This window comes from Eumetopias jubatus, unplaced genomic scaffold (genome assembly GCF_037043125.1).
Source record: "Eumetopias jubatus isolate StellerSeaLion01/CBP00866 unplaced genomic scaffold, mEumJub1_p1.0 scaffold_5, whole genome shotgun sequence".
Taxonomy (NCBI): Eukaryota; Metazoa; Chordata; class Mammalia; order Carnivora; family Otariidae; genus Eumetopias; species Eumetopias jubatus.
Genome location: NW_028274811.1, coordinates 32,682,709 through 32,709,536, shown reverse-complemented (window position 1 = coordinate 32,709,536; position 26,828 = coordinate 32,682,709). Strand labels below are relative to the sequence as shown.

At 40.4% G+C, this 26,828-nt stretch overlaps 1 protein-coding gene and 1 pseudogene across 2 annotated transcripts in view; both read right to left on the bottom strand.

Annotated features, from left to right (window-relative positions):
- Positions 1 to 7,463: 7,463 nt before the first annotated feature.
- UBE2D2 (ubiquitin conjugating enzyme E2 D2) overlaps positions 7,464 to 26,828 on the bottom strand; it is a 58,661-nt gene continuing 39,296 nt past the window's right edge. For both annotated transcript variants that reach the window (XM_088023273.1, XM_028103554.2), the window contains exons 2-7: positions 22,914 to 22,977; positions 16,938 to 16,969; positions 16,782 to 16,859; positions 16,589 to 16,694; positions 10,086 to 10,179; positions 7,464 to 8,391 (exon numbers count right to left, since the gene is read on the bottom strand). In XM_088023273.1, the coding sequence (XP_087879399.1) occupies positions 8,346 to 8,391; positions 10,086 to 10,179; positions 16,589 to 16,694; positions 16,782 to 16,859; positions 16,938 to 16,969; positions 22,914 to 22,977 (420 nt within the window). In that variant the 3' untranslated portion in view covers positions 7,464 to 8,345. The remainder of the gene's footprint in view (positions 8,392 to 10,085; positions 10,180 to 16,588; positions 16,695 to 16,781; positions 16,860 to 16,937; positions 16,970 to 22,913; positions 22,978 to 26,828) is intronic.
- On the bottom strand, positions 12,519 to 13,281 carry LOC114209489 (large ribosomal subunit protein eL30 pseudogene; annotated as a pseudogene).

Sequence of the window (26,828 nt, the reverse complement as noted above, 5' to 3'; positions counted from 1 at the left end):
AGTTACTAGTATGTCTTATCAATATAATGACTGTAACTACTTAATAGTATCTCACTCTCTCCAGATAGGTCCATTCCTCTACAGGAACCTGATTCACCCCAGCAACCCAACTTGTTCTGCCATTACACACACCTGGGAAACACCACTCAAGTGTCACAAACACAACTAACACTGCTACACTCAGTCACAACAGGGGCCACACATTATCACTTCCCCTACTAGAGAGCCAGGCCTGCCACATACTCTGGGGCTTTGGCAGGGAAACCACCCGCAATCTCTCACCAGGTGCAACTCAACTAGTATATAGCTACTGGCCCCATTTCCTGTCACAATCACAAAGTTGTAGAACACAAAGAACCCCCCACCCAGCAGTGACCCACTCAGTTACATAGGGTCCCAGACCTCTTACATAAGCTCCTTGAGGACCATCCCTAATCAATCCCTTTCTCCATTCCTCCATTTCCCCATACAGAAACTGAGACATTAGTTCCAGAGCCCTAGGAAAAGCCCTCTTTGCTCCAAATCCAAAGCAGGAAACAGGGCTGGCCACTGATCTCAGCAATTTCAACCCCCATTCCCAGCAGTGCATGTGTGTGGGAGCAGGGCCAAGATCTGTCATTCCTTCAACACACCCTTATAGGCCACTCCTGTGGTTCCAGTATAGGGCCAGCTGGGCTGTAGCCCTCACTTCCTCCAGTGAAAGCCTGGGCCCTCCCAGGGGCTTTCAAGAATCCCTTGCAGCCAGGGAGCTCCCCCTAAAGGTTCTACCCAGAAAGACTCCCAACATTCCCTCCCTAGTTTTGCCCAGCTGTGTGACCTTGGCTAATTCCCTAACCTCTCTGTGCTAGGATCCCAAGTTCTGTCTGCAGACTCCAATAACCCCGTGACCCCCAAATCCCGTGTGTGTACAAGCACATATACATGCATATACCCTCTTGTGTGTGTGCGTGTGTGCACATACTCTTCAGGACGAGAACTGTAGGACTACTAGGTAGCCTCTGACCTAGGATGGGGGAAACTAGGGATCCTGGGCTGTGTGCAAATCTGTAATCACCCCTCACCCTCATCCTTCAGGTAGGGCTGCGAAACACCTGGCAGAGATCTGGCCTCCTTCCACAGGACCTCCCACTCCCAGGTGGCTGGGGGCAACACCTCCCACCATCTCTCTAGGCTTTTATTCACCAGAAGGGGTAGCTGGACTCCCTTTTTGACCCTCAAGAGAAGTAGAGGGACAGACAAACCCTGGGCAGGGACACGCAGGCTGGCCAGGCATGTCCATCCAAAAGTCTACCCATTCTGTTTACTGGTACACTTTTGCAGGTCTTGCTAAGTGGTGTGTGAGCTGCGGGCCCCAAAGAAGCCCACACAGCCCACCCCAAGTCCCTGGGTGTCCCAGGAGCAGGCCCTGCTCAAAGAGGGGAAAACCTCTGGCTTATACAAAAATCCAGGAAAGATGTCCCATTGTCCATGCATACCCCTCCTTGAGAACCCACAAACACCCGAAACCCATAGCCTTCAACTTGGTAAGGCCATTTTCTACCAAGCATTGCCTAAGGGCCAGGTTGGAGGCCAACTGCCCATTTTCTAGACGAGAAAACCAAGCAAAGGAGAGCAAAACTAGTTGCCCAAGAATATACAACTGAAAAGTCATGGCCTGTGATTCAAACACAGATTTGACTCCTGTTTCTCCAAGGCTACACAGCTTAGGCTCACACCCATATGCATAAACACTAAGGAATGTCCATGCTCACAATTCTCTCACAAGTTCATACACACATGGGCAGCCCCCTCCTGCACATATTCACATACACAAGCAGACCTACACTCTCCCACGCCTGGGGCCTGTCAGCCACATTCTCCATGGCTCCCTCCCTCCAACAGGGACAGGGGCAGGCAGGGAGTCCACATTCCCAGGTTTCCGCCCTGACCCTGAGCCCCCGCCTTCCCCACTCAGAGCACACATTCCTCCTGCTGCAGCCAGATAACCAGCCCCAGGGGGAGGCCTGGGGGAGAGCGAGGCATTCTGGGGGCCAGGCTGCTGGCCCTACTCTGGGTTGCCTAAGTTTAGCTCTATTGCCTGGGTCTGGCCTGGTAGGAAATCAGGAGCTTTCCTTGCAGGTAGCCCCAACCCCTCTGGCCAGCATAGACCCAAGGCTTCAGTCCTTATTCTGGGGACTTTCTTAGGTCCAGAGCCTCACTCTCCAGAAAGGGACCCCAGGGGTCTCCCAATTCCTTTGAATGCAAAATTCCTTACATAGTTAGGAACTAGAGCAGGACCTGGGGAGCCATCAAGACTCCTCTCTCCACCACTCTTACAGTGGGTTTCTCAGTAGGTGAAAACCTGGGTTCCAGGCACCAACAACCCCTAGGCAGTTTCCCCCATCTGGGGATAGTGGTGGTTAATTCTCACAACTCTGCCTGGGGTGTAGCTACTTGGAGGTTCAGCAATTCTGGAGATATTTGCATATCCAGATGGGCAAGACTGGAATTTCAAAGAATTCCCCAAGAAGAGGCAGCTGGCTTCCGGGTAGTGGCCCTGGAGGCTCACAGCTGTTGGGATGGAAGACTGGGGAGCGTGGAGCCCCAAAACACAAGACAAATTAAAAAGGATAAAAAGCACAAGGGAAGACAAGACAGCCCTGTTCCTCCTGTGTCCAGGCCTCCATCCCTCAGGGTATGAAAAACTATGTCCTAGTTGCCCAGGGTAGGTGGGCAGGTAAATGAGACTGGGCTGCTTGGCCAGGGTGACAGGGACTGCCTGTCTCTGGGGAAAGGCAACAGTGGGCACCAGGCAGAGAGCTGCCAAAAAAATATGAGATCTCCTTATTCATATGAAGTGATGGACAGGCCTTTGCCCCCATGCAACCTGTAGCCAGGTGGGCAAAGGCCATGGCTCAGACCCTACTCATCTGTCCACAACCCAGGGATATGGCTACTATACCAATGGGAAGGATAGAGGGGAGCTGGTAGCTTGACACTTCTGGCAGGCCTTGGGCCCTGTTCCCTCACTGTGATTAAGGCTATGATGGAGCCTGACTGAGCTAGGCACTGGCCCATCCAGTTCTGCATAAACTGTGAACAAAGCCAAGACCAAAGAGGCCTCCCCACCCCAACAAAAGCCCCTCTCAGGTTCTGTCCAAGCAGATTTACTGACCACCCGCCTCTCGGTTGTTACAGCCGTGGGTCACCGCTGCCCTCTGCTGGCCATTCAGGCACTAGCAGCCACTCAGATACCAACTCACTCCTTAACCAAGCAAATGCATTTTAGTCACCTCCTCCATCTGTGGGCACAGAAATTTAAACCCATCCAACTGTCACCTAAAGTTAGAGGGTGGCAGGCGGGCAGGATAAGCAGGGACAGTGTGTCAGAGGAGAAATCACAAAGGAATCCTGCCCCCCACCTCCACAAAATTTATATCCTAAACTTCAAAAGTGCCCTTTCTATCCAACTTAGAGGTTGAACCCACCCTCATGGAAAGAGTACCTGCCCCATAACCTGTTACAATGCACCAGAACCTCTCTTCACCCCTTCTCTTATGTCCTCTTCTTGTTTCCTACAAAAGAGGACCAGGATGAAATGGCCTAGGGTCATACTTCTAGAAAAGCTCAATTTATCTGGCAGGTCTGAGAAAAGTCTTGGTTCCATCACAGGGGAACAGGTGACTGGAAATCCTGGATGCCCTCTTTAACCAGGCCAGGTCCCCGTAACTCTCAGTGCAACACCCTGCAAGCAGCCACACCTTTCAAAGATGGTAGCAGGTGCTGACTGGGGAAACTGCCCAGAAGGACCTAACCAGTATTGCTCCTTATTTAGCTGGGGGAAGCTCCAGACACCCCTGCAGTCCAGTAGACAGCCTAGCTTTTGCCAACTACCTCAAGCATGGCACGTTGTCTCTCTCACCCATGAGATGGTGCTGATTCTGAAGCTCAAATGTCAGATTGTATTTGGGAGCTATTTCTAGAAACCTCCAAGTAAGGGGGCCCAAGGAGCTTTGGAGCTTCCAAAGTTAACTTCACTTCCTATGGAAAATTTAAAAGCTGAGAAAGCACAGTCTGGGGGAGTAGTTGATCCTACGGTCAGGAAAACTAAACCTTCCCTACTCACTCTCATTCCCTAGAGGCTCTACAATTTAGATCAGGGGAGTACCTTTTATTTTATTTTTTTTAAGATTTTATTTAATTATTTGAGAGAGAGAGAATGAGAGATAGAGAGCATGAGAGGGAAGAGGGTCAGAGGGAGAAGCAGACTCCCTGCTGAGCAGGGAGCCCAATGTGGGACTCGATCCTGGGACTCCAGGATCATGACCTGAGCCGAAGGCAGTCGCTTAACCAACTGAGCCACCCAGGCGCCCCAGGGGAGTACATTTTAAAAGTCAAGATTTTTAAGTACTTAGGAAGACATTCAAATGGGAGAAGTAGTAGCTTAAAACAAGGAGAGAGGCGCCTGAGAAAATGGTAGCTACTTCCCCTAATATCCTTAGAAGTCTGGAAAGGAGCATAGCATGTTCAAGGCTGGTGCTGCTCTTCTTGGACAGCAGTCACTGGCACCTTACTCTGGGCACTCAGGATCCCCAGCCCTGGAAAAGGCCATTCTACCAAAAGCAACTTACACAGGAGGTTAAAAACAAACAAATCCCACTCAATTAAAAACTATTAAGCAGCTCTCTTGGTGCTAAGATACTCATACAGTTTCACATGTGTTAAGAGGCGGATTATACTCTGCCTCTAATCAGGTGCTGCTCTCTACAAATGATTCAAAGATGAGAAGTGACCATTTGTCACAAAAAATGTCTAACTCTGACTCAACCAGCCCAGGAACAGTCACTGAGAAAGGCCAAAGCTGGTTGGTGATCATGTTATATCCTGAGCCACTAAGGCCCAAGGCTTTAAGGGTTTAGAGAATCCAACCTTTGAGCTTTCCCACTCATATCAACTAAGGGAAAATATGGCAAAAATGAATATTAAACATGACAAAGTGATCCCACAGCCAGTCCCAGGAACTGGCCCATCCCAGAAACTGGCCTGGAAATATTCAGAGGAGCCTGAAATACCAACGATTTAGCAGCTGGGGCTTTTAAAGCTTTTAAGGCAGGTTTTTGTGGGGCACAGAGAACTCACAGCCACATTCATCTAAGTGCACACACAACGTAAGTTAAAATTAAATAGGAAAAAGGCTCCAGAAGCACCCCAAAGGAAATTTATTTTCCCTTCTTGGACATATATGAACATATACTTGGGAAGTTTGCTACCTTCAGTTATTTTCTACTAGAAATCTACTTTCTTTTGTATAACCTCACACCCATCAAAATAGCCCATCACTTGAAATAAAGTGTTTCACAAAGAGAATTAAAAGGAGATGGGTCCTTAACACTAGTGACAATTTTCTGCAGGGTAATAAAGATGCTTATTCCTGAGTAGGAAGGAAGGAAAGATATGGTCATGATTCAGAAGACCCAGGAACTAAAGTTCTTCTATTAAAGCTATTGGGTGTTACGGGGGATCATACAGCAGACTGAGACAAAAGCCAGTTTCACCTTAATTGCAGACAAGGGACGGTTTATAGGCATTCCAACCGTAATTTGGAAATAACTCATTTCTCTACCTAAGGCTCAAAATAACCTGTTGAGGCAAAGAGGAATGACTCAAAAAGTGGAATATTGTAGACAATGGAAGCGGGAAAGCAATGTCTCTATTGCTAGGTCAGGGCAGAGGACACGGTCCATTCACTCTGACCACTATCATATCCTTCTCTCTACATACCTCCCTGCCATTCCCTAACCCCAAAACCCTCCTTCCAAGTCTATGTATTATCCAAGTGTAGAAACCACCAGGACAATGCTAACCTTTAACCACTGGCCAATAGAGCACCCAAGTATCTGAAATCATGTAACCAAAAGGGACTGCTCCAGCTCTAACTTGTCCCAACACTCCATGTTAAGAATTAAGAAGCAAAGCAAAGGGAATCCATACACTTGATATTCCAATATTGATACACCTGGTAACCACTGCCTCACCAAGATTATCAAGGTTACTGCAAATAAGCTTTCACATGTGATAAAGCCAGAAACATTCCTGTAAAAAAGCAATGTGATCCCAGATAAGAACCACCCCGGATTAACACACTTTTCTTCATGAGTGGGGAATATGGCCTCCCTCACTGAGCCTTTGTTCTGGCCAAGGCATATGCATGCAGACTGGAACAAATATGCTCTATATCCAAATATGCAAAACCAAACTGCATTCAAGGGCCTAATATTGTTTGTGACCATTCAAACCCTTTCATTTGGCACCTATACGCCACTATGATGGCTTTTATTTAGCACTTAAAAATACTTAAGAGCACTCCTGTGAAAGTATCTACATTATGATCTAATCATTGGTAATGTGCTGGCTACACTCTCTAAGATGACAAAGAGCGGGCTTTCAGGATCTGTGCAACTGACCTCAGTCACCAGTCTAGTTAATACCAAGTCCAAAACTGGTATCCCACCTGCCCATGATACTCAGAATACAGGGTAATTTTAGGTTGGAGCTCAATTCTAACTCCTTTCCCCACACCTGTTAACAGTCAAACCTTCTCTGCAAGGTCAAGAATGCGAGAAATGCTAGTAAGTAGCCATCAGCGAAGCAGCAGTTAGAGGTTTCAGGTTATAGCACACCTTAGTTCCGAGATGGAGGGACACTGACACTGAGAGATAAGACAAGTTAAACAAGTTTAAAACCAAAAGCAGTGGACATTTATTCCTCAGTTTTTGTGCAAGAGTGTAAAGATGCATCTGAAAGAACCTGATGGCTAGAGAGTATCAGCCATGGCCTTCAGGCTGGCCTGGTTTACAATTAGATTAGGAGAAGGAGGGAAAAAAAAGGTAACTTGCCTAGTTCACATGAATGATGTTTCTGGCAAACACACTTGTTTACAAGTTTCAAACTACAATTTACTAGAGTCAAGGGAAGACTTCAAAAGCCACATACAGTACAACTTAAAATTGGATGAATATCCTGCAATGTCAGTGCAAAGTAATTATGTAGACTCTCCAATACAAGATTGTGCTCATGTTTCCCAGGTTTGGTCAATGTTGCTCTTTTACAATCACAATCACAGAAGCTTAACTTACCAAATAGCAATGCCTTTGTTTCATGTCCTATGTACCAAGGGAATGTCACAAGGTTTTGGTGAAATGTAGCTTAGTTTCATTAATAAAGCAGATTTCTTATTTAGTTTAACAGTCATGTTCCTGGAATACTGCACATGTAAGTTTCATGGAAATGCTTTTAAGCTTATGCCCTTATCTTTTTCAGTAAAATTACTTTCAAGATATCCTTTTGACTATTGAAACTGGAATTGTTTCATGATTTTGAAATGCAACCAGTATAAATGAAAACATTTTAGGGATGGGGGGAAAACCCACCACTAATGTCTGCTAGACAAAGTTCTTAAAATCAAAAAGCCTATTCACACAAAATTATATGTAATGACTGTAGTAATCAGTTTATTACACAGATTAATCATTCTTGAACGTACAAGCTCCAGAGGAGCAATTGGGTCTTTAAATATACACAAGTATTTCCATCAAATGAATTTTCACCCTTACATCCAGATAGACCTAAGCAGTTAAAAACATAAGAAAAATAAGAGCTATTAGCTATGTATTAACTGAGAAACCACATACAAACCAAAGAATGTGGAAGAGAGAAAGGGGCTGAAAGGACAAAGGTTGAAGGGTGGGGAGATGCAAAAGATGTGGGACCAAAGCCCATCACACTTTATGTACTAATAGCTCCAATCCATTTAAATGTTGACCAGTTAAACTTAGACCTTAAAATACAGGATGTGGGTAGAGTTTAATCTGGTTGGTCATAACTTTCACCTAAGACGTAGGTCCTTCGGAAAAAAATGAATACAGAAACAGCTTCGTGTTCTTCGCCTTGCTTTTATAACTGTTCTGAGTTTAAAAGGATTCCACTTAAAAACAATCTCCTACAGGTCAGTGGAGCTTTTCTTCCCCATCCAAGCACACATCATACCCACCACCCCTCACCTTGCCGTTATCCAAATTTAAGTCAATAAGGAAAACTTTTAGTCTCACACCTAGGTTACGCCTGGAGAACTGGCTTGTCACACACACACTTCTCTGCTAGGAGGCAATGTTGGTACAGAAGTACAGTATTTCTAGTTTGTTGTTCCAAGTATGTACAACACGCAGCACTGCTGTATCAGGTAAACATGTGCACAGGGGAAGATGAGGCGTGGGCTCATAGAAAGCAGTCAAATGGAAATCAAAAGGACTTTCTCTTTCAGAGTTCCCCTATCTTTATTTGTAGAGGTTATCCAATAATTTCTTTAATTACATCGCATACTTCTGAGTCCATTCCCGAGCTATTCTGTTGTACCTGTACACACAAAGAGAAGCTTGGCTTAACACAGGTGAGGAGTCAGTCAGAAAGCAACAGATTTCATTCATTATCCCATCTGAAACTTGAGGGGAATAACTGGTACTATTCAAGCAAAGCCTTCTTATTTATTTATTTATTTGAGTGAGAGAAAAGAGAGACCAAGAGTGCGAGAGTGTGTGGGGGAAAGCAGAGGGAAAGGGACAAATAGACTCTGTGCTGAGGGCAGAGTTGGATGCGGGGCTTGATCCCACGACCCTGAGATCATGACCTGAGCCGAAATCAAGAGTGGGACGCTTAACTGACTAAACCACCCAGGTGCCCCTCTTTCTAAATTTCTAATAAGCAAATGACTTGGGAAATGCCTTTTGGAAGGCATTCATGCTCACCTAGATACTGGACAAAATGGTTCTCTCATCAAAAAATTTGTGTGGGGCATCTGGCTGGCTCAGTTGGCAGAGCATGCGACTCTTAATCTCAGGGTTGTGAGTTCAAGCCCCATGTTGAGTGGAGGGATTACCTTAAAAAATTTTTTTACAGAGCGCCTGGGTGGCTCAGTCGGTTAAGTGTCTGCCTTCAGTTCAGGTCATGATCCTGGAGTCCCAGGATCTAGCCCCGCATCATGCTTACCGCTTAGTGGGGAGTCTGCTTCTCCCCCTGCCTCTCACCCCACTCCTGCTCTCTCTCTCTAAAATAAATACAATCTTTAAAAAAATAAAATAAAAAAAATTTTTAAATCTTAAAAAAATTTTTTTGTGAATGTGTATACAAATAGAAAAAAGTATGATCTAATTTTATTCTGAATGCAGCCAGAAATACAGGACTATAGATACTATTCAGAGCTAAACACTAAACTAAACTAAGAACCAATTGCTGTTCCAATCCCCCATTCTTGGTGTAGCTCCATTTAAAAATATACTATCTAGGGGTGCCTGGCTGGCTCAATCAGAAGAGCATGTAACTCTTGATCTCGAGGTTGTGAGTTCAAGCCCTATGCTGGGTATAACGATTACTTAAATAAAAACTTAAGTAAAAATAATAAAAAATAAAAACATACTATCTATAAGCCTCTCTAATCCAACATAATTCAAGTAATTCTTAATCCTTTATATTTTAACTTTAGAAAACTACCCACTCTCTCCCACCTATTTTCTCCTATAGTCTTAACAAATAATACACAAAATTAAAAAATTAGAACACTTTCAGTTACTATCTTTTTCGATATCCTGACCACTCTTCAAAAATTCATAGTACAATTCTAAAATATGTAAATTCTACCTTAAGTTTTGTTTTTAAAGGAAATTTGGGGCTTCCATGTCTTGTTCATTCACTCCCTTTCTTTTTAGATTATGCCAAATGGCAGAAAATCAATTCCCATTAATTTACAAATACCTACACCAAAGACAGATGGGCTCTTGATGCAAAATGCTTTAATGTCAAAAGCCAAGCAAAAGACATAAGGCTCTTAGAAAATACACTATAGAGTTTTTTCAACAGTGGGAGTCATTTGAAACAATTAGAAATAAGATCAGCATCCTGAACTTATAACGATATCTGATGCAAACACTCTTCTTTCCCCAGGTGAGTATATTAGAACTTCATTTTAAATATCTGACCCATACTCAGCCCTGAGTTAAGATCTGAGACACAAACCTCTGCATCCCACCATAGGTTACTTTTCTAGTCATACTTACTTTTCTCTATCTGTTTTGTAGATCCGAGCAATCTCAGGCACTAAAGGATCATCTGGATTGGGATCACACAACAGAGAACAGATGGACAAGAGTACTGTAATGGGAAAAAAAAAAAAAGTATAAATTAGTAGAGGACAAAAGCAAAGGGTTGAAAGAAACATGAGATGCCAACACATGAGAAAATTCTAAGACCCTATTCATATTGTAGTGCCTAGTAGATCTGTGAGCTCTACCTAACTAGACAGTTACAATAATCAACAAAAATTCATGTAAGATTTATCTATATCTATCTATATCTATATATATAAAGTAAGCTGTTTTTTGTTTTTGTTTTTTTCATGTAAGATTTCTCTTGAACCCCTAAGGATGCTGGCCCAGGCTGATGAACTGATTTGCACAATGTTCCTGGTTAGTGAGTAATTAGAGTGGAATTAGAATTCAGGTCTTTCAAATCCTAGACCAACAATACTTTTCATAGGCAGTAAAATTCAATTTTTAGAAACCCATGTTCAAAGATAAATGGTTCTCAAATTTCCAAAGACAACCACAGTACTGAATGCTCTTAGAACTGACAACCATGAAATCCAACAATCACTGTTTTCTCAATGACAGGTATTACATTCAGATGCAACAGATTTATTTCATTTTTAGTTGAAAACAATTTAGTCTAAGAACATGAAGGCCAGTATTTGCCCCCAAATGGGGCTGGCCACACTTATTACACAGGATACAAAATACCAAGGTCTCAAATTCTTTTCAGTGACACTTTAGAATCTCAACGAAGCCATTTCCTCAGTGACAAGCTGGAACATAGCAGACAAATCTCAAAAGTACAATTGCCTCTGTTCAAATTTGTTATAAGCTTACATATTCCTTATTGAATGCAAAGAGGAGGCCAAGGCCACTAATTACATTAAATCCAGGGGCCTCTGACATATTGAAATAAATTCCAATTCTTCTATTCTGATGCAACACAACTTAGCTGTCTTATTTCTCTCTAATATTCTGCAGCAGGAGGCAATGATTCTGAGCCCACTTTACTCCCAAAACATCAAATTCACCAGGAAAATAATTTATTCATTTTCCTACCAAACCTATTCTATAGAGGTCAAGGGCTTCTGAGAGGTGAAGAAAAAGTTCACATGCCCTTAATCATTCAGTTTAACAAAAAAGCTATTTCCTTGCCTTAAGAGTATATGGAAAATAAAAAACATCAGGAAAGATGTTTTCTGACTCTTCATTCCTGTTGCCCACAATTCTGGCAGATGGCATTCCCAAAACATCTTCTCTTCCCATTGTCAGGTGTATCACCTATGCCCTCTTCAAGCACAGAACATTCTAACAGCAATAAGGAAAGATTTCATGTATTTCCTGGAAATGACAACAGGAAGTTACAGATTTTTGAATGTTCATGAAATTATTGAAGAAGAAACTTGTCCAGCCCATCAAATTGGCAAGAGTTCAACTGAATCTTCACCTAAAATCAGACATACTAATAAATTAGTATTTGTTACAAATTCCCTTATTTACTATTCTAATTATTCCAATAAGGCAATCTTAAAAAAATTTTTATTTTTATTTTTTATTGTTATGTTAATCACCATACATTACATCATTAGTTTTTGATGGCAATCTTTAAAAAATTTTTTTTAAAGAGATAACTTTTCTAACTTTCTCTCCAGGAAAGAAAGATGGGGTGGTGGTTATCTGGACATGGTAAAAGGATTCTTATTGTACTACTCAGGGACCTTTAATTCATAAAAAACTGATTTTGTTTTATAAAGTACTGTATCTTTTTTCTGTATAAAGAGAATTACTCCTATTTCTATAACCTGCAGAGACTCTCCACTGAAGTGACTAAATTTTTACCTACATATACATTTTTCATCAGTATACGCTCATTTTCATTAGTGTCATTACCCACTGTCACTTCCAATTCTAAAAACATATAATCAAGTGGCTTTATGGCACATTTAACTGCTTCTTTTAAGCTTTCTGTATATTTAGATCCCTAGCATATATACTCAAAGTGGAAAGAATTTTAGGTCAAAGCTACTGCCCTCAAAAAAGGAGTAATTATCATCACATACAGGATTCAGGCCTTTCACAGACCGGCTTGCCCACACATTCAATTTACAAAAGGGAGTCATTAAAACATTAAACTTAGGCACACTGATATAATCAAATCCAACAAAATGGAACAGCAATTATTTTTAAAGAAGCTATCCAGACAGAACATAAGTCAAATAAACTAAGAGCCCTTGTGATTTAGAGTAACTGAAAAATCAACACTAGGCACACAAGAGGGAAGGAAAAAATGTTCGGTAACAATTCCAGTTACTAGAACTTCTCACTCCTACACACACACACACACACACACACACACACACACACACACACACACTCTCTCTCTCTCTCTCTCTCTCTCTCTCTCTCTCTCTCTCTCTCTCTCTCTCCCCCCACCTCTCTTGGTCCCTTACTAGATTTCTATCTTTACTGCTACTTGCTGAAGGAAGAACAACCACACCAGTAAATCCTAAGAACAAGACCTTCACAAGCAGCGCCTGAATTGTAAGGGGGCCTACCTAAGAAAAGGACCCACTTATCTGGAAAACTATTTCAGCCACAGTTTTTGTTTTTGTTTTTTTTAAACAAGCTGTGGCCAGTTTTATTAAAGAAAAATTTTGCGTGATTTATTTTTCACCAGTCTGTTCTGGCATGCTTCGAATGATATCAGAATCACCTGGATCAATGATAGCCAGTGTGCATACTCTGTAGTATTTCCCACATGCTGTGCCCAATTCAATATTACTGCCACTGTAGTGATGGACACCAGTTTTGGCCAATATGGCATAGTATTCTATTTCAGATTTCCTCAAGGCTGGGCAGTTGTTGGCGAGGATGACCAGTTTCGCTTTGCCATGTGTGATCATTTTCAGAGTCTGCTTGTACCCCAGCAGGTACTTTCCACTTTTCATAACAAGCTGGAGCCTGGAGTTGATCAACTCCAGTGACTTTTTTGTCTTCTTTGTGGCCACCATCTTCCTGCCTTAGATGCGGGACGGCCCCAACCTAAAACCAGCCACCAAAAATCCAGCCACATTTTTTTTTAAAAAAAGATTTTTTTGTTGTTTTTTTTTAAAGATTTTATTTATTTGAGAGAGACAGCGCATGAGAGGGGGGAGGGTCAGAGGGAAAAGCAGACTCCCTGCTGAGCAGGGAGCCCGATGTGGGGCTCAACGTGGGGCTCGATCCAGGGTCTCCAGGATCATGACCTGAGTTGAAGGCAGTCACTTAACCAGCTGAGCCACCCAGGTGCCCTAAAGGTTTTATTTTTGAACAATTTCTACACCCAACATGGGGCTCCAACTCACAACTTCAAGATTGAGTTGCATGCTCTACCGACTGAGCCAGTCAGGGGCCCCTCAGCCACGACTTTTAAAAATGTGTTCCTCTAGTTTTTTGTTTATATTTTTGGCTAGGATCCCATAAATTTTAATTTAATGCCCCCAGAATATTTTGTTTCCTTTAAAAAATTTGTCAAAGCATACAAGTCTTATCACATTTATAACATCAAAGTTAAGATGATAAATATCCAACACTTTTTACAACAGTGCCTTTACCCTAGTTATTTTAGTGCTTACAAGAAATGAATTAACTGTGCATTTTGTTTTTTTAGAACTTTACAATAATGATGAATTAGTTAGAATCATTGTCCCTATTTTACAGATGAGCAAAGTGAGGAACACAGAAGCTATTTTGTCTGAAGTCTCATCCAATAAGAGATAGAGCTGAGATGCAAATACAGGCAGTTGGATCCAGAATCTATGTTTTTTTTTTAATATAGATTTTATTTATTTATTTGAGAGAGAGAGAGAACAGAGGGAGAGTGAGAGGGAGAAGCAGACTCCCCACCAAGCAGAGAGCCCGATGCAGGGCTCAGTCCCAGGACCCTGAGATCATGACCTGAGCTGAAGGCAGACGCTTAACTGACTGAGCCACCCAGGCACCCCCAGAATCTATGTTCTTTACCAGGGAACTATGTTGCCTCTTGTCTAAAGTTATAAAGAAAAGATCAAATATAACTTAGGATAAAAAAGAATTTTCATACAGCAAATTTTTCTTTCTAGCTACCCAAATTATTTCTAGCTACTTAACATACTTTTCTACATAACTCAATCTACAATGTATACAAATTTAGCTCTTTTCTGCTTTTTTCAAACACAGTATTTTTTACAATACTTGTAATGATCATTATTCTTTTAAATGTGTGTCCTGGAATTGATTTATTTCTTCCTCTACTGCTGGACCTGTAATTTCTAATTTTCAGAAATGATACTGTCACAAATGTATTTCCACACAAAACTTTTTTTTTTTAAAGATTTTATTTATTTGAGAGAGAGAGAGCACAAGCAGTAGGAGGAGGAGAGGGAGAAGGAGACTCCCCACTGATCAGGGAGCCTGATGCGGGCAAGACACAAAACTTTTTTTTAGCATTTGAGGCTGTCTTCTTAGTACAAATGAATGAAACGAGAATTACTGAATCAAAGGGAAGTAATAATTAAATCTTTTATCTTGAAATACATACTGACTGGGCAATACAAATCTATACTTCTATCTGTAGTATGTAAGCACCCATTTCAATGTACTTCACCAGCATTTGCTTTTCTTTTTACAAGATCTTTGTTATTGGGGCGCCTGGGTGGCTCAGTCGTTAAGCGTCTGCCTTCGGCTCAGGTCATGATCCCAGAGTTCTGGGATTGAGTCCCACATCGGGCTCCCTCCCTCCTCAGCGGGAAGCCTGCTCTCCCTCTCCCACTTCCCCTGCTTGTGTTCCTGCTCTCGCTATCTCTCTCTCTGTCAAAAAAATAAATAAAATCTTTTAAAAAAAAAAGATCTTTGTTATTTAAAAAGGTGAAAAATGGGAATTTTTGAAAAAGAAATTTTTTTTAAAAGATTTTATTTATTTGACAGAGAGAGACACAGCAAGAGAGGGAACACAAGCAGGGGGAGTGGGAGAGGGAGAAGCAGGCTCCCCACCTAGCAGGACCCTGGGATCATGACCTGAGCTGAAGGCAGACACGTAACGACTGAGCCACCCAGGCACTCCGAAAAAGAAATTTTTCATTTCTTTGATTATTTTGCTCCTTTCTGTCTATTCATCTGTTGGGATCTTTTTCTCTTACTGATTTTTATATATGTTCTTCCTATTTTATTTATTTATTTTTTTAAAGATTTTATTTATTTATTTGAGAGACAGAGAGAATGAGAGAGAAAGCACATGAGATGGGGGGAGGGTCAGAGGGAGAAGCAGACTCCCCACTGAGCAGGGAGCCCGATGCGGGACTCGATCCAGGGACTCCAGGATCATGACCTGAGCCGAAGGCAGTCGCTTAACCAACTGAGCCACCCAGGCGCCCTGTTCTTCCTATTTTAAACATATTAGCCCCTTTATCTCATTTGCAGCCTACTTCTTGCATTTGTATTTTGACAATTTTTACCTCACTTGTGATTTCATTTGGATATAATGTTGAGGGGCTGTATAATTTCAAATCAGCATATAAGAAAATGTTTGCTAACCACTCAGTTCATGGACATAAAAAAATCCCCAACCTACTCATATAATTAGGTTTTATTTAGAACTATTGGATATTTCATCACAAAATTAGTAACTAATTTTTAATACACATTTTCAAACACACAGGACTATATACCACAAAGATTAAGATGATCAAATAAAATTCTTTTATTAAACTGGTCACCTTAGAGAATGAATCTGTTTGATAGAAACCTCAAGACAAGAGCTGGTAAAACCTTACAGAGTTTGAATATGAATTTACCTATACCTTGTTCTTCAAGAACCTAAAGTCTGTATCTATACCACAAGCATTCCTCTAAAAGGGCTATTATTTCCTCTTATGGAACAGTATCTATGCTTACCACTTACAGATCTCAAGGTTGGAAGAGGCATTAATTTCTTCTACTTTAACTTTGCTCTAGAAGAAATTCATACCAAGTGGCCATTTTCCAACCTATGCCTGAACAGCATAACGGACAGAGCTGTCAAGACACCAGAACACCTATGCCTGGAAATCCAACTCCCTCCAGTGGTCTAGAGGTCTACTCAAAAAAATAACAGGGACCACTACCTCCTTTTAAAAGGAATATGAATAATCATTTCAAAAAATAAGTAACCTTTAAAAGACAAAAAACAGGGACACCTGGGTGGCTCAGTTGGTTGAGTGTCCAACTGCTGATTTCAGCTCAGGTCATGATCTTAGGGTCGTAAGATCAAGCCCAGCATAGGACTCCACGCTCATCGCAGAATCTGCTTGAGATTCTCTCTCTCTCTCTCTCTCTCTCTGCCTCTCTCCCTCTACCCCTCCCCCTGATCATGCACACATTCTCTAATAAATAAATAAATCTTTAAAAACAAGTAAGTAAAAAATAAAAGACAAAAAACACTGCTGCTTTATCTTAATATCAGATACCCATTCCATTACCTTTTGAAATAGTTAGTGCTGGAGACCACTGTGACCGGAGAATATCAAGACAAATGCTGCCATTACTGTTAATATTTGGATGATAAATTCTTGTTGTAAATGCAACCTATAGAAAAAAGAAAAACTTCTTGTGAAATGGTTTATTAATATCATAGGAAGTACATCAAAAAAACAAGTGCCATATCCCAATTACCTTAGGTGGCTTGAAGGGGTAATCTGTTGGGAAATGAATTGTCAAGAAAAATACTCCACCCTGATAGGGACTGTCATTCTGTTGATAACAAGAGAAGTGGGATTAAAATGAGTGAATTACATAAACATTTATTCTGAAATCAATCTGAATACTTACTGGCCCCATTATTGTAGCTTGCCAATGGAACACTGAAAAAGAACAAAAAATCACCATGAAGCAGTATCTCCAATGTACCTACACCATAATGACATATCATTCCCTGTCTAACCCAGTTCATTTATAAGCAATATGATAAGTCCTGGGCAAGATGAGGAATCTAAATCAAGTTTGAGTCTGAAGAGAGAAAAGAAAATGACTAGTATAGTCTAGAACACTGATAAGATACTCAATGAGAAAGTATTTGGGCTAGAACACCATGAAAATTTGTATCAGGGAGACAAAATTCTTGACAAGGCCCAAGGTTTCACTTTTTTTTTTTTAAAGATTTTATTTATTTATTTGAGAGAGAGAGAGAGAGCAGAAGCAGGGGGAGCGGCAGGCAGGGGAGAGGGAGAAGCAGGCTCCCCGATGTGGGGCTCGATCCCAGGACCCTGGGATCATGACCTGAGCTGAAGGCAGACGCTTAACGACTGAGCCACCAGGCGTCCCTCAAGGTTTCACTTTTAAACAGGCATTTCTTACCTCTAAGGGTAAAAAAGAACCAAAAGATTCAACTCTTTAACTTGTTATGTCATTTCCCCAACACATTAATATATAATATACTCCTTTTATAATACTGGTATAGAGGATGACTGTAAAGTCAAAGTAAATAATATTCAAATTAGGAAAGACTCGTTTTTACAGCAAGAAAAAACTTGAGAGCACTCATGTATTGGTCTTTAGAATTACTAGTCCCTCACTAATAGATGAAAGATCAATAATTATCTCTTTTTAAAATGATCTAGAATCTACAACATCAACAAAGCAGAGAAAGACATACTAAACTAAAACCACATTAAGATGGAATTTAATTAACAAAAGCACTTGAAGACCTACCATTAAAATCTTAATTAAATATTCTGCTACACAGGTCAAATATAAGAATACCTACCGGAATCACTGACTTAGGTCTCTCTCTGGAGCTCTCCTACACGCCTAGATCTCCTTGTGGAAGTATAAAAAAGAAGGTAGTGGGAGAATATCTAATCCTGACTCAAATTCTAATGGTTTGGTAAATAGTTCCAAAAATCACTACAGATTATGGGGTGTCTGGGTGGCTCAGTCGGTTAAGTGTCTGCTTTCAGCTCAGGTCACGATCTCAGGGTCCTGGGATCAAGCCCCACATCATGCTCTCTGCTTCTTCCTCTCCCTCTGCTGCTCTCCCTGCTCATGATCTCCCTGTTCGTGATTTCCTGCTTGTGCTCCCCTGCTCGTGCTCTCTCTCAAATAAATAAAATCTTTTAAATTAAAAAAAAAATCACTACAGATTAAAAGAAAAAATCACTACAGGTTCCAAGTAGAAATAACTCTCCAGAAATAGTTACTGGGCAAAATATGTGGCCATAAGCATAAAATATTGTTGTATTTTATATGAACGACTATATCTCAAAAACCTTTCATTTAAGGATCAATCTTAGCAGCTGTTAGAAATAAAAAATGGTAATGATTACAAAGTTTTGTTAGTTCCAAAACCAGCAAAAACAAACAAACGAAAACTCCACCCTGGTTTGACGATGAAAACCAAATTACAGAAACTAAAAGCTACGACCTCTTTTATGAGAGTTTAAATGTGAAGTTCACAGCTCAATGATTACTCTTTAGGATACTCAAAGACAAAGCTTTAAGCCTAAAAGGGAACAAGAATATTTGTTATAATTTGAGACTGGATCTCAGGAGAACTACATTTGAATTCAAGTACAGATCTCCAGAGAGATTCACCAAAATTTCAAAACAAAAGAAAATGAAGCAGATTGTATGACCAATAAATCTTTGGCTTACTTTTCCTTTCAGGGCCTATACTTTCTCCTGCTTACCAGATCTTCACAGAAAAATGGGAAAAAATATAATGGTACATTAAAATCTGGATATTTAAAAATAAAGCACTGTATTACGAAGTTCATTATTCTTCCTTCTTTATTTTTAAAGTAATCTCTACGCCCAATGTGGGGCTAAAATTCACAACCCTGAGATCAAGAGTTGCATACTCTACCATGTGAGCGAGCCAGGTGCCCCTATATTATTTTAAATATAAAATAAGGACTACCTTCTCACACTAAATATCAATAATGTGCTGAAGGATCTGAGAGGTAGAAGAGTCAAAAGGAGCTCAAAAAGTTTCGTTGTAACCAACAGTTTCTCTTTTCTGAAGATTAAATTCTGCCTCCTTATAATATTTAGCTACCCAATTACACTGTTTTATCCTTAAACAATTCATCAGAAGACCTTATCAAGACTTTTTGACAGTAATTTATCTCAACTGTTCTCAAACACTCCCTAAAGTTTTCAGTATTACATCAGCAAAGACTATCTAGATGACCAAGTGTAAGGAAGTTATACTGTTCCTAAGGAGGAGATTTTTCTTATTCTCTTAGAAGGTAGGTGAATCAAGACACTTAAATAGAAAGGCTAGGAGTTAAAGGAGAGCTATTATTTTTTAAATAGCCATAGAAAGATAATCCATATACCACAGAATTCACCCACTGAAAAGTGTACAATTCAGTGGTGTTCAGAACATTCACAGAGTTGGGCAACCATCACAATTAATTTTAGAAATCTTCATCATCCCCAAAGGAAACCCCATATCCATATGCAGTTACTCCACATTCCCAAATCTCTAGTTCTATGCAACCATTACCTATTTTCTGTCTCTATGAATTTATTCTGGATATTTCATATAATGGAACCATACAATATGTGGCCTTTTATATTTGGCTTCTCTCACTGGGCATGTTTTTAAGGCTCATCAATGTTGTAGTATATATCAGTACTCCCCTTTTTATTGACATATAATATACCACTGTATGGACATACAGTCTATTTATCCCTTCATCAGATGGTGGACATCTGGATTATTTCCACATTTTGGCTATTACAGCTGCTGCTTCTATGAACATTAGTGCACAAGTTTTTGTGTGGACATGTTTTCATTTTTCTTGGATATATACCTACGAGTGAACTCACTGGGTCATATGGTAACTCTGTTTAACTTTTTGAGGACCACTTGCTTTTTTGAACTGGTTGTACCATTTTACATTACTATTAGCAATGTAGGAAGGTTCCAATTTCTCCACAACCTCATCAACATTTATTATCTGACCTTTTGATTCTAGCCATCCTAGAAGGCATAAAGTGCTATTTCATCACAGATGTGATTTGCATTTCCCTGATGACTAATGATACCGAGCATCTTTTCCATGTGCTTATTGGCCAATTGCACATCCTCTTTAGCAGATCCTTTGCTTATTAAAAACAATAATGGAGGGCGCCTGGGTGGCTCAGTTGGTTAAGCGACTGCCTTCGGCTCAGGTCATGATCCTGGAGTCCCGGGATCGAGTCCCGCATCGGGCTCCCTGCTCAGCAGGGAGTCTGCTTCTCCCTCTGACCCTCTTCCCTCTCGTACTCTCTCTCTCTCATTCTCTCTCTCTCTCAAATAAATAAAATCTTTAAAAAAAAAAACAATAATGGATTATTTATCTCTATATTGTTGAGTTACAAAGAGTTTTAAAATGTTTTGAATAAATTTCCTTATCAGAGAGATGACTTGCACAAATTTTCTCTCATCCTGTTGTCTCTTCACTTTCTTGATGGTATCATTTGCAGCACCTAAATTAAATTTCATTAAAATGTAAAATTTACCTATTTTTTCTTTTCATTGCTTATGCTTTGGGGGAGTTTTATTTAATTCTCAAGGATAGTAACTTTTCTATCTGAGAAAGGAATGTGATAATAACAACTATGCGAAGCAAAGGCCAATTATTCAGCACACTGAAGAGAACTTCAAAAATGAATTCTATGCCCCAGACTTCAAACACTTCTAATGAAAGATCAGCCACTCTCAACTTTGAGGAATGTACCGGAAATAAAACCACTTTTTCAACTGAAAGACCACAATGATGCAGGTGGACTGTATGATACCATAAATGACAAAACTAAAATCAGAAAACTTGAGAATGAGGGGCACCTGGGTGGCTCAGTCAGTTAAGCATCTGCCTTCAGCTCAGGTCGTAATTTCAGGGTCTTGGAAAGGAGCCCTACATCAGGCTCTATGCCCAGTGGGGAGTCTGTTTCTCCCTCTCCCTCTGCCCTTCCTGCTCGTGTGTTCATGTTCTCTCTTTTTCAAATGAATAAATAAAATACTTTTAAAATTTTTTTTCTTTTTAAATTTTTTAAAATTTTATTTATTTGAAAGATACAGAGAGCACAAGCAGGGGGAGCAGGAGAGGGAGAAGCAGGCTTCCTGCTGAGCAGGGAGCCCGACGTGGGGCTCTATCCCAGCACCCTGGGATCATGATGCAAGCCAAAGGCAGACAACTGAGCCACCCAGGTGCCCCAAATAAAATCTTAAAAAAAAAAGAAAAGAGGGCGCCTGGGTGGTTCAGATGGTTAGGCGTCTGCCTTCGGCTCAGGTCGTGGTCCCAGGGTCCTGGGATCGAGTCCCGCATCAGGCTTCCTGCTCAGTGCAGGGCCTGCTTCCCCCTCTCCCTCTGCCATTCCCTCTGCTTGTGCTCCTCTCTCTCTCTGTCAAATAAATAAATAAAATCTTAAAAAAAAAAAAAAGAAAAGAAAACTTGAGAATGAGCCCACTTTGGAAACCACCACGAGCCTCTCTCACTAGATTCTTCTCTAAAATAGTTTACAATTTCTACTCCACTCACCTAAAAGACCTATTGTGAGGCTTAAATGAGATAATGCGTGTTAAATTACTTGGCCTATCCTGTTTGGTATCAACACTATAGTTACTCATACTGGACAAATATGGATAATGTAAATGGGATTTTTTTTATATGTACTTAGCTTTATAATTTATACCATCTATCTGTTTATATGTAAAGCAATCCCTGTAAAAGGGCCTTGCTTTCTTTTTAAAAAAAAAATTTTTATTTAAAAAAAATAAAAATTTTATTTAAATTCAATTTAGTTAACATATAGCGTGTTATAATATTTTCCGAGGTAGAATTTAGTGATTCATCAGTTGCATATAACACCAAGTGCTCATTACATCAAGTGCCCTCCTTAATGCCCATCACCCAATTATCCCTTCCCCCATGCCCCCTCTCCTCCAGCAACCCTCAGTTTGTTTCCTATAGTTAAGAGTCTCTTATAAGTTTGCCTCCCTTTGCTTTTAATCTTATTTTTCCTTCCTGTCCCCTTTGATTCTTAAGTTTGGCAAACCAAAACCAACATTCTTAAGCAAAATCAGGAAAAAATGTTAAACACAAGCTAATATAACCTCTTATTTATTGTCTTAATGTATATACTTCTCTTACAAAATTGTTTCCAAGTATCTTCTTTTTTCCTATTTGCTAAATATTACTTTTTTTGTGAATCAGTTTTGTGTCACAAAGCACAGTCTGGTTCAAATATCCTCCTTTTAAAAGAGGCTAGAATATGGTATAAGGGGAAAAACTGTTGAGACAAAGTTAAACAAAAGGAAAATTATTATCCAACATGTGTGATAAATTATTTTATATAGGATTAAGCAGATAAACCGGACATTAGAAATAAACTACCTGTCTTCACAAGCATGAACCAGTGGAAGGACAAACACCATACACAAACACACACTCCACTACCCCCCCCATCATCCTAAGTTATTATTTTACTTAAAGAACAATAGCTAGTTGTAAGTAAAACCTCAAATATTTGACCCCAGGAAAATACCCAGAAGAGTTGAAGGATACGTAGGAAATGGTTAGAACAACTACACAGACAATATCTGGCAAAAAGGGTTCAAAATTAATACTACAGAAGAAGATGGGATACATATAGAACTGCATCTTTCGTGGATAAGTAAGGGTAAACACTGTCTCTTCCTGCAGCATAATTGTTTTTTCACATAAAAAAGAATCTTAAGAGATATATTCATCAGTCCCAGAGTTCCCCAGAGGCAGATGGTTATGCAGTTTTACTCCATCATTCCTTTTAAATACTTACTATCATCTCCAACAGGACCTGCTGAACACTGTGCTGGGGGGTCCCGTGCCAGGTCATTCAATTCCTCAAGAAAACAGAAAGAAAAGAAATATATTCAACATAAATGTAACTTTAACCAATTAATAAAATTTTCACTCATACCAATATTGTCTATCCCACTACTAAAATTTTTTTAGGGAATACTCCTCCAAAGTCAGAGAGGGATGGATTTGTGAATCTTCAAGTTACAGTATTTTGGGAAAAGGCGAAAGATTTATATGATCTGAAGAGAAACCAGAGTATTTTGGATTCTTCTTTTTTGGGGGTGGGGTGAGGGAGAGAGAGAATCTTAAGCAGGCTCCACCCAGCACAGAGCCCAATGCGGAGCTTGATCTCACAACCCTGAGATCATGACCTGAGCCGAAATCAAGAGTCAGATGCTTAAATGACTGAGCTACCCAGGTGCCCCAGTATTTTGGATTCTTGAATGCAAATGTATGTTTAAAAAGTGGGTCATTTTTGCTTTGTTCAGAGTTTAATAAGTAACTATAAGGAAAGTAAACATGTATTAAATACTAAAGAGCTATAACAATGGTTTTAGAGTAAAAAAAATTACTAGTTTTCAAAAAAGAAGTTGAATTTCAAGGCTAGTTTTTGAACCAGAAAACTATTAGGTTACCCTTAGGACGAGTTCTTGAAGTCATCAATGTTTCAAATGATATGAGACAATCTGACAAGATGCTGGGTATCTTTTCAGCTGATATGGACTACCAGGGTTCCAAAGGTAGTTGAAAAAATTTAAAAAGGGATATACTGAAAAGGCTGGATATATTAAAAAGGCTGAAGTAATAAAGCCCATCACAAAATTTTGTAGTCAGAGACAGATCTACCTATAGTAATGCTCTACAACCAGATACCAGCTTCTTAGCCATTTTAACATTAAGAGCCCACAAACTTGAGATATGTTATTGGGTGGGAGTTCCTGAAAAAACCACAAGGCAGGAAATCATATTCTATTCCTTTCCCTCTTGGCTTGGTATTGGAGATTAAAACCAAGGGCTAGTTTTAGATTATGGTTTTTTTTAAAGATTTTATTTATTTATTTGACAGAGAGAAAGCACGAGCAGGAGGAGAGAAGGGCAGAAGGAGAAGGAGACACCCTGTCAAGCAGGGAGCCCGATGCGGAACTCGATCCCAGGACTCTGGGATCATGACCGGAGCCAAAGGCAGACACTTAACCAACTGAGCCACCCAGGTGCCCTGGATTATGTTAATTAAAAAAAATTTTTTTTAAAGTAATCTCTATACTCAACATGGGGCTCAAACTCATGACCTCAAGATCAAGAGTTGCATGTTCAACCAACTGAGCCAGACAGGTACCCCAGATTATATTTTTAAATGACAAAAGTAAAAACAGTAAAATCTAGTATTTTAAAGGTACAATAGAAAGTATTCAGAGCCCGTGGGGCTCCTGGGTGGCTCAGTCAGACATCTGATTCTTTTTTTTTTTTTTAATATTTTATTTATTTATTTGACAGAGAGAGACACAGCGAGAGAGGGAACACAAGCAGGGGGAGTGGGAGAGGGAGAAGCAGGCCTCCCGCTGAGGGGAGAGCCGGATGCGGGGCTTGATCCCAGGACCCTGGGACCATGACCTGAGCTGAGGGCAGATGCTTAACAACTGAGCCACCCAGTGCCCCATAAACTTCCAACTCTTGATCTCAGCTCATGATCTCAGGGTTGTGAGATTGAGCCCCATATCAAGCTCCATGCTGGGCGTGGAGCTTGCTTAAGACTCTCTCCATCTGCCCCTTCCAGTCCCCCTCTCCCTCTAAAACAACAGCAACAACAACAAAGCACTATTCAGAGCTCAGAAATAAACTCATGCTTATATGGTCAATTAATCTACGACAAAGGAGGCAAGGATACACAATGAAGAAAAGACAGTCTCTTCAATAAATGGAAAACTGGGCAGCTACATGCAAAAGAATGAAACTGGACCTCTTTCTTACACCATACATAAAAATAACCTCAAAATGGCTTAAAGACTTAAAAGATTAAGACCAGAAACCACAAAACTCCTAAAAGAAAACATAGGCAGTATACTCCTGGACATCTGTCTTAGCAATAATTTTTGGATCTGTATCTTCAGGCAAGGGCAACAAAAACAAAAATAAACAATTGGGACTATATCAAACTTAAAAGTTTTTGCATAGCAAAGGAAACCATCAACAACAACAAAAAAGGCAACCTACTGAATGGGAGAAGATATTTGCAAATGACTGATCTGATAAGTGTTAATATCCAAAATATATAAAGAATTCATACAACTCAACACCAAAAAACCCCCAGTGTGATTAAAAAATGGGCAGAGGACCTGAATAGGCATTTTTCCAAAGAAGATATATAAATGGTCAACAGGCACATGAAAAGATGCTCAATATCACTAATCATGATGGAAATGCAAATCAAAACCACAATGACCTAACACCTCACACTGATCAGAATGGCTAATATCAAAAAGACAAAACAGGGGCGCCTGGGTGGCTCAGTGGGTTAAGTATCTGCTTTCAGCTCAGGTCATGATCCCAGCATCCTGGGGTCCAGCCCCACACAGAGCTCCCTGTTCAGCGGGGAGTCTGCTTCTCCCTCTCCCTCTGTGTGCTTGAGCGCATACACTCTCTCTCTCAAATAAATCTAAAACAAACAAAAAAAGACAAGACATAACATGGTGAGGATGCAGAGAAAAGGGAATTGTTGTGCACTGCTGCTAGGACTGTAAACAGATGCAGCCATTAAGAAAAACATTATGGAGGTTCCTCAAAAAATTAAAAATAGAAATATCATACGATCCAGCAATTTCACTTCTGGGTATTTACTCAAAGAAAATGAAAACACTAATTGTAAATGATATATGCTCAAAGTATCCATCAATAGATGAATGGCTAACGATGATGTGGAATATATATATACAATGGAGTATTATTCAGCCAAAAAAGTAATGGAATCTTGTCATTTGCAACAACATGGACAGACCTAGAGGGTATTATGGCAAGTGAAATAAATAAGTCAGACAGAGGAAGACAAATACCGTATGATTTCACTTATACGTGGAACCTAAAAAACAAAACAGATAAAGAAACAAAACAACACAGAAAAAGACTCATAAATACTGGGAATAAACCTGAAGCTGTAAGGGGAGGGGTGTGGGGGAGATGGACAAAATAGGTGAAGGTGATTAGAAGGTACAAACTTCCAGTTATAAAACAGATAAATCACAAGGATGTGAAGCACAGCATAGGGAATATAGTCAATAATATTGTAATAACTTTGGTGACAAAAGGTAACTACATTTATCATGGTGAGCATTTCATAATGCATTTAAATGTCCAATCACTATGCTCTACCCCTGAAACTAATATAATACTGTATCCCAGCACCCTGGGATCATGACCTGAGCCAAAGGTAGATGCTTAAACTTTTTTTTAAAAGATTTTATTTATTCATTTAACATACAGAGAGCGCACACAAGCAGGGGGAGTGGCAGAGGGAGAGGGAGAACAGATTCCCAACTGAGGAGGGAGCCCGATGTGGGGCTTGATCCCAGGACCCTGGGATCGTGACCTGAGCCGAAGGCAGATGCTTAACCAACTGAGCCACCCAGGTGCCCTTTTTTAATAAAGTAATAAGTTGCTATTAAAATAAAACTTGGGGGCACCTGGGTGGCTCAGTTGTTAAGCGTCTGCCTTCGGCTCAGGTCATGATCCCAGGGTCCTGGGATTGAGCCCCACATCGGGCTCCCCACTCCGCGGGAAGCCTGCTTCTCCCTCTCCCACTCCCCCTGCTTGTGTTCCCTCTCTCACTGTGTCTCTCACTGTCGGATAAATAAAACCTTAAAAAAAAAAATTTAAAATAAAACTTGAACCAAACAAGTTA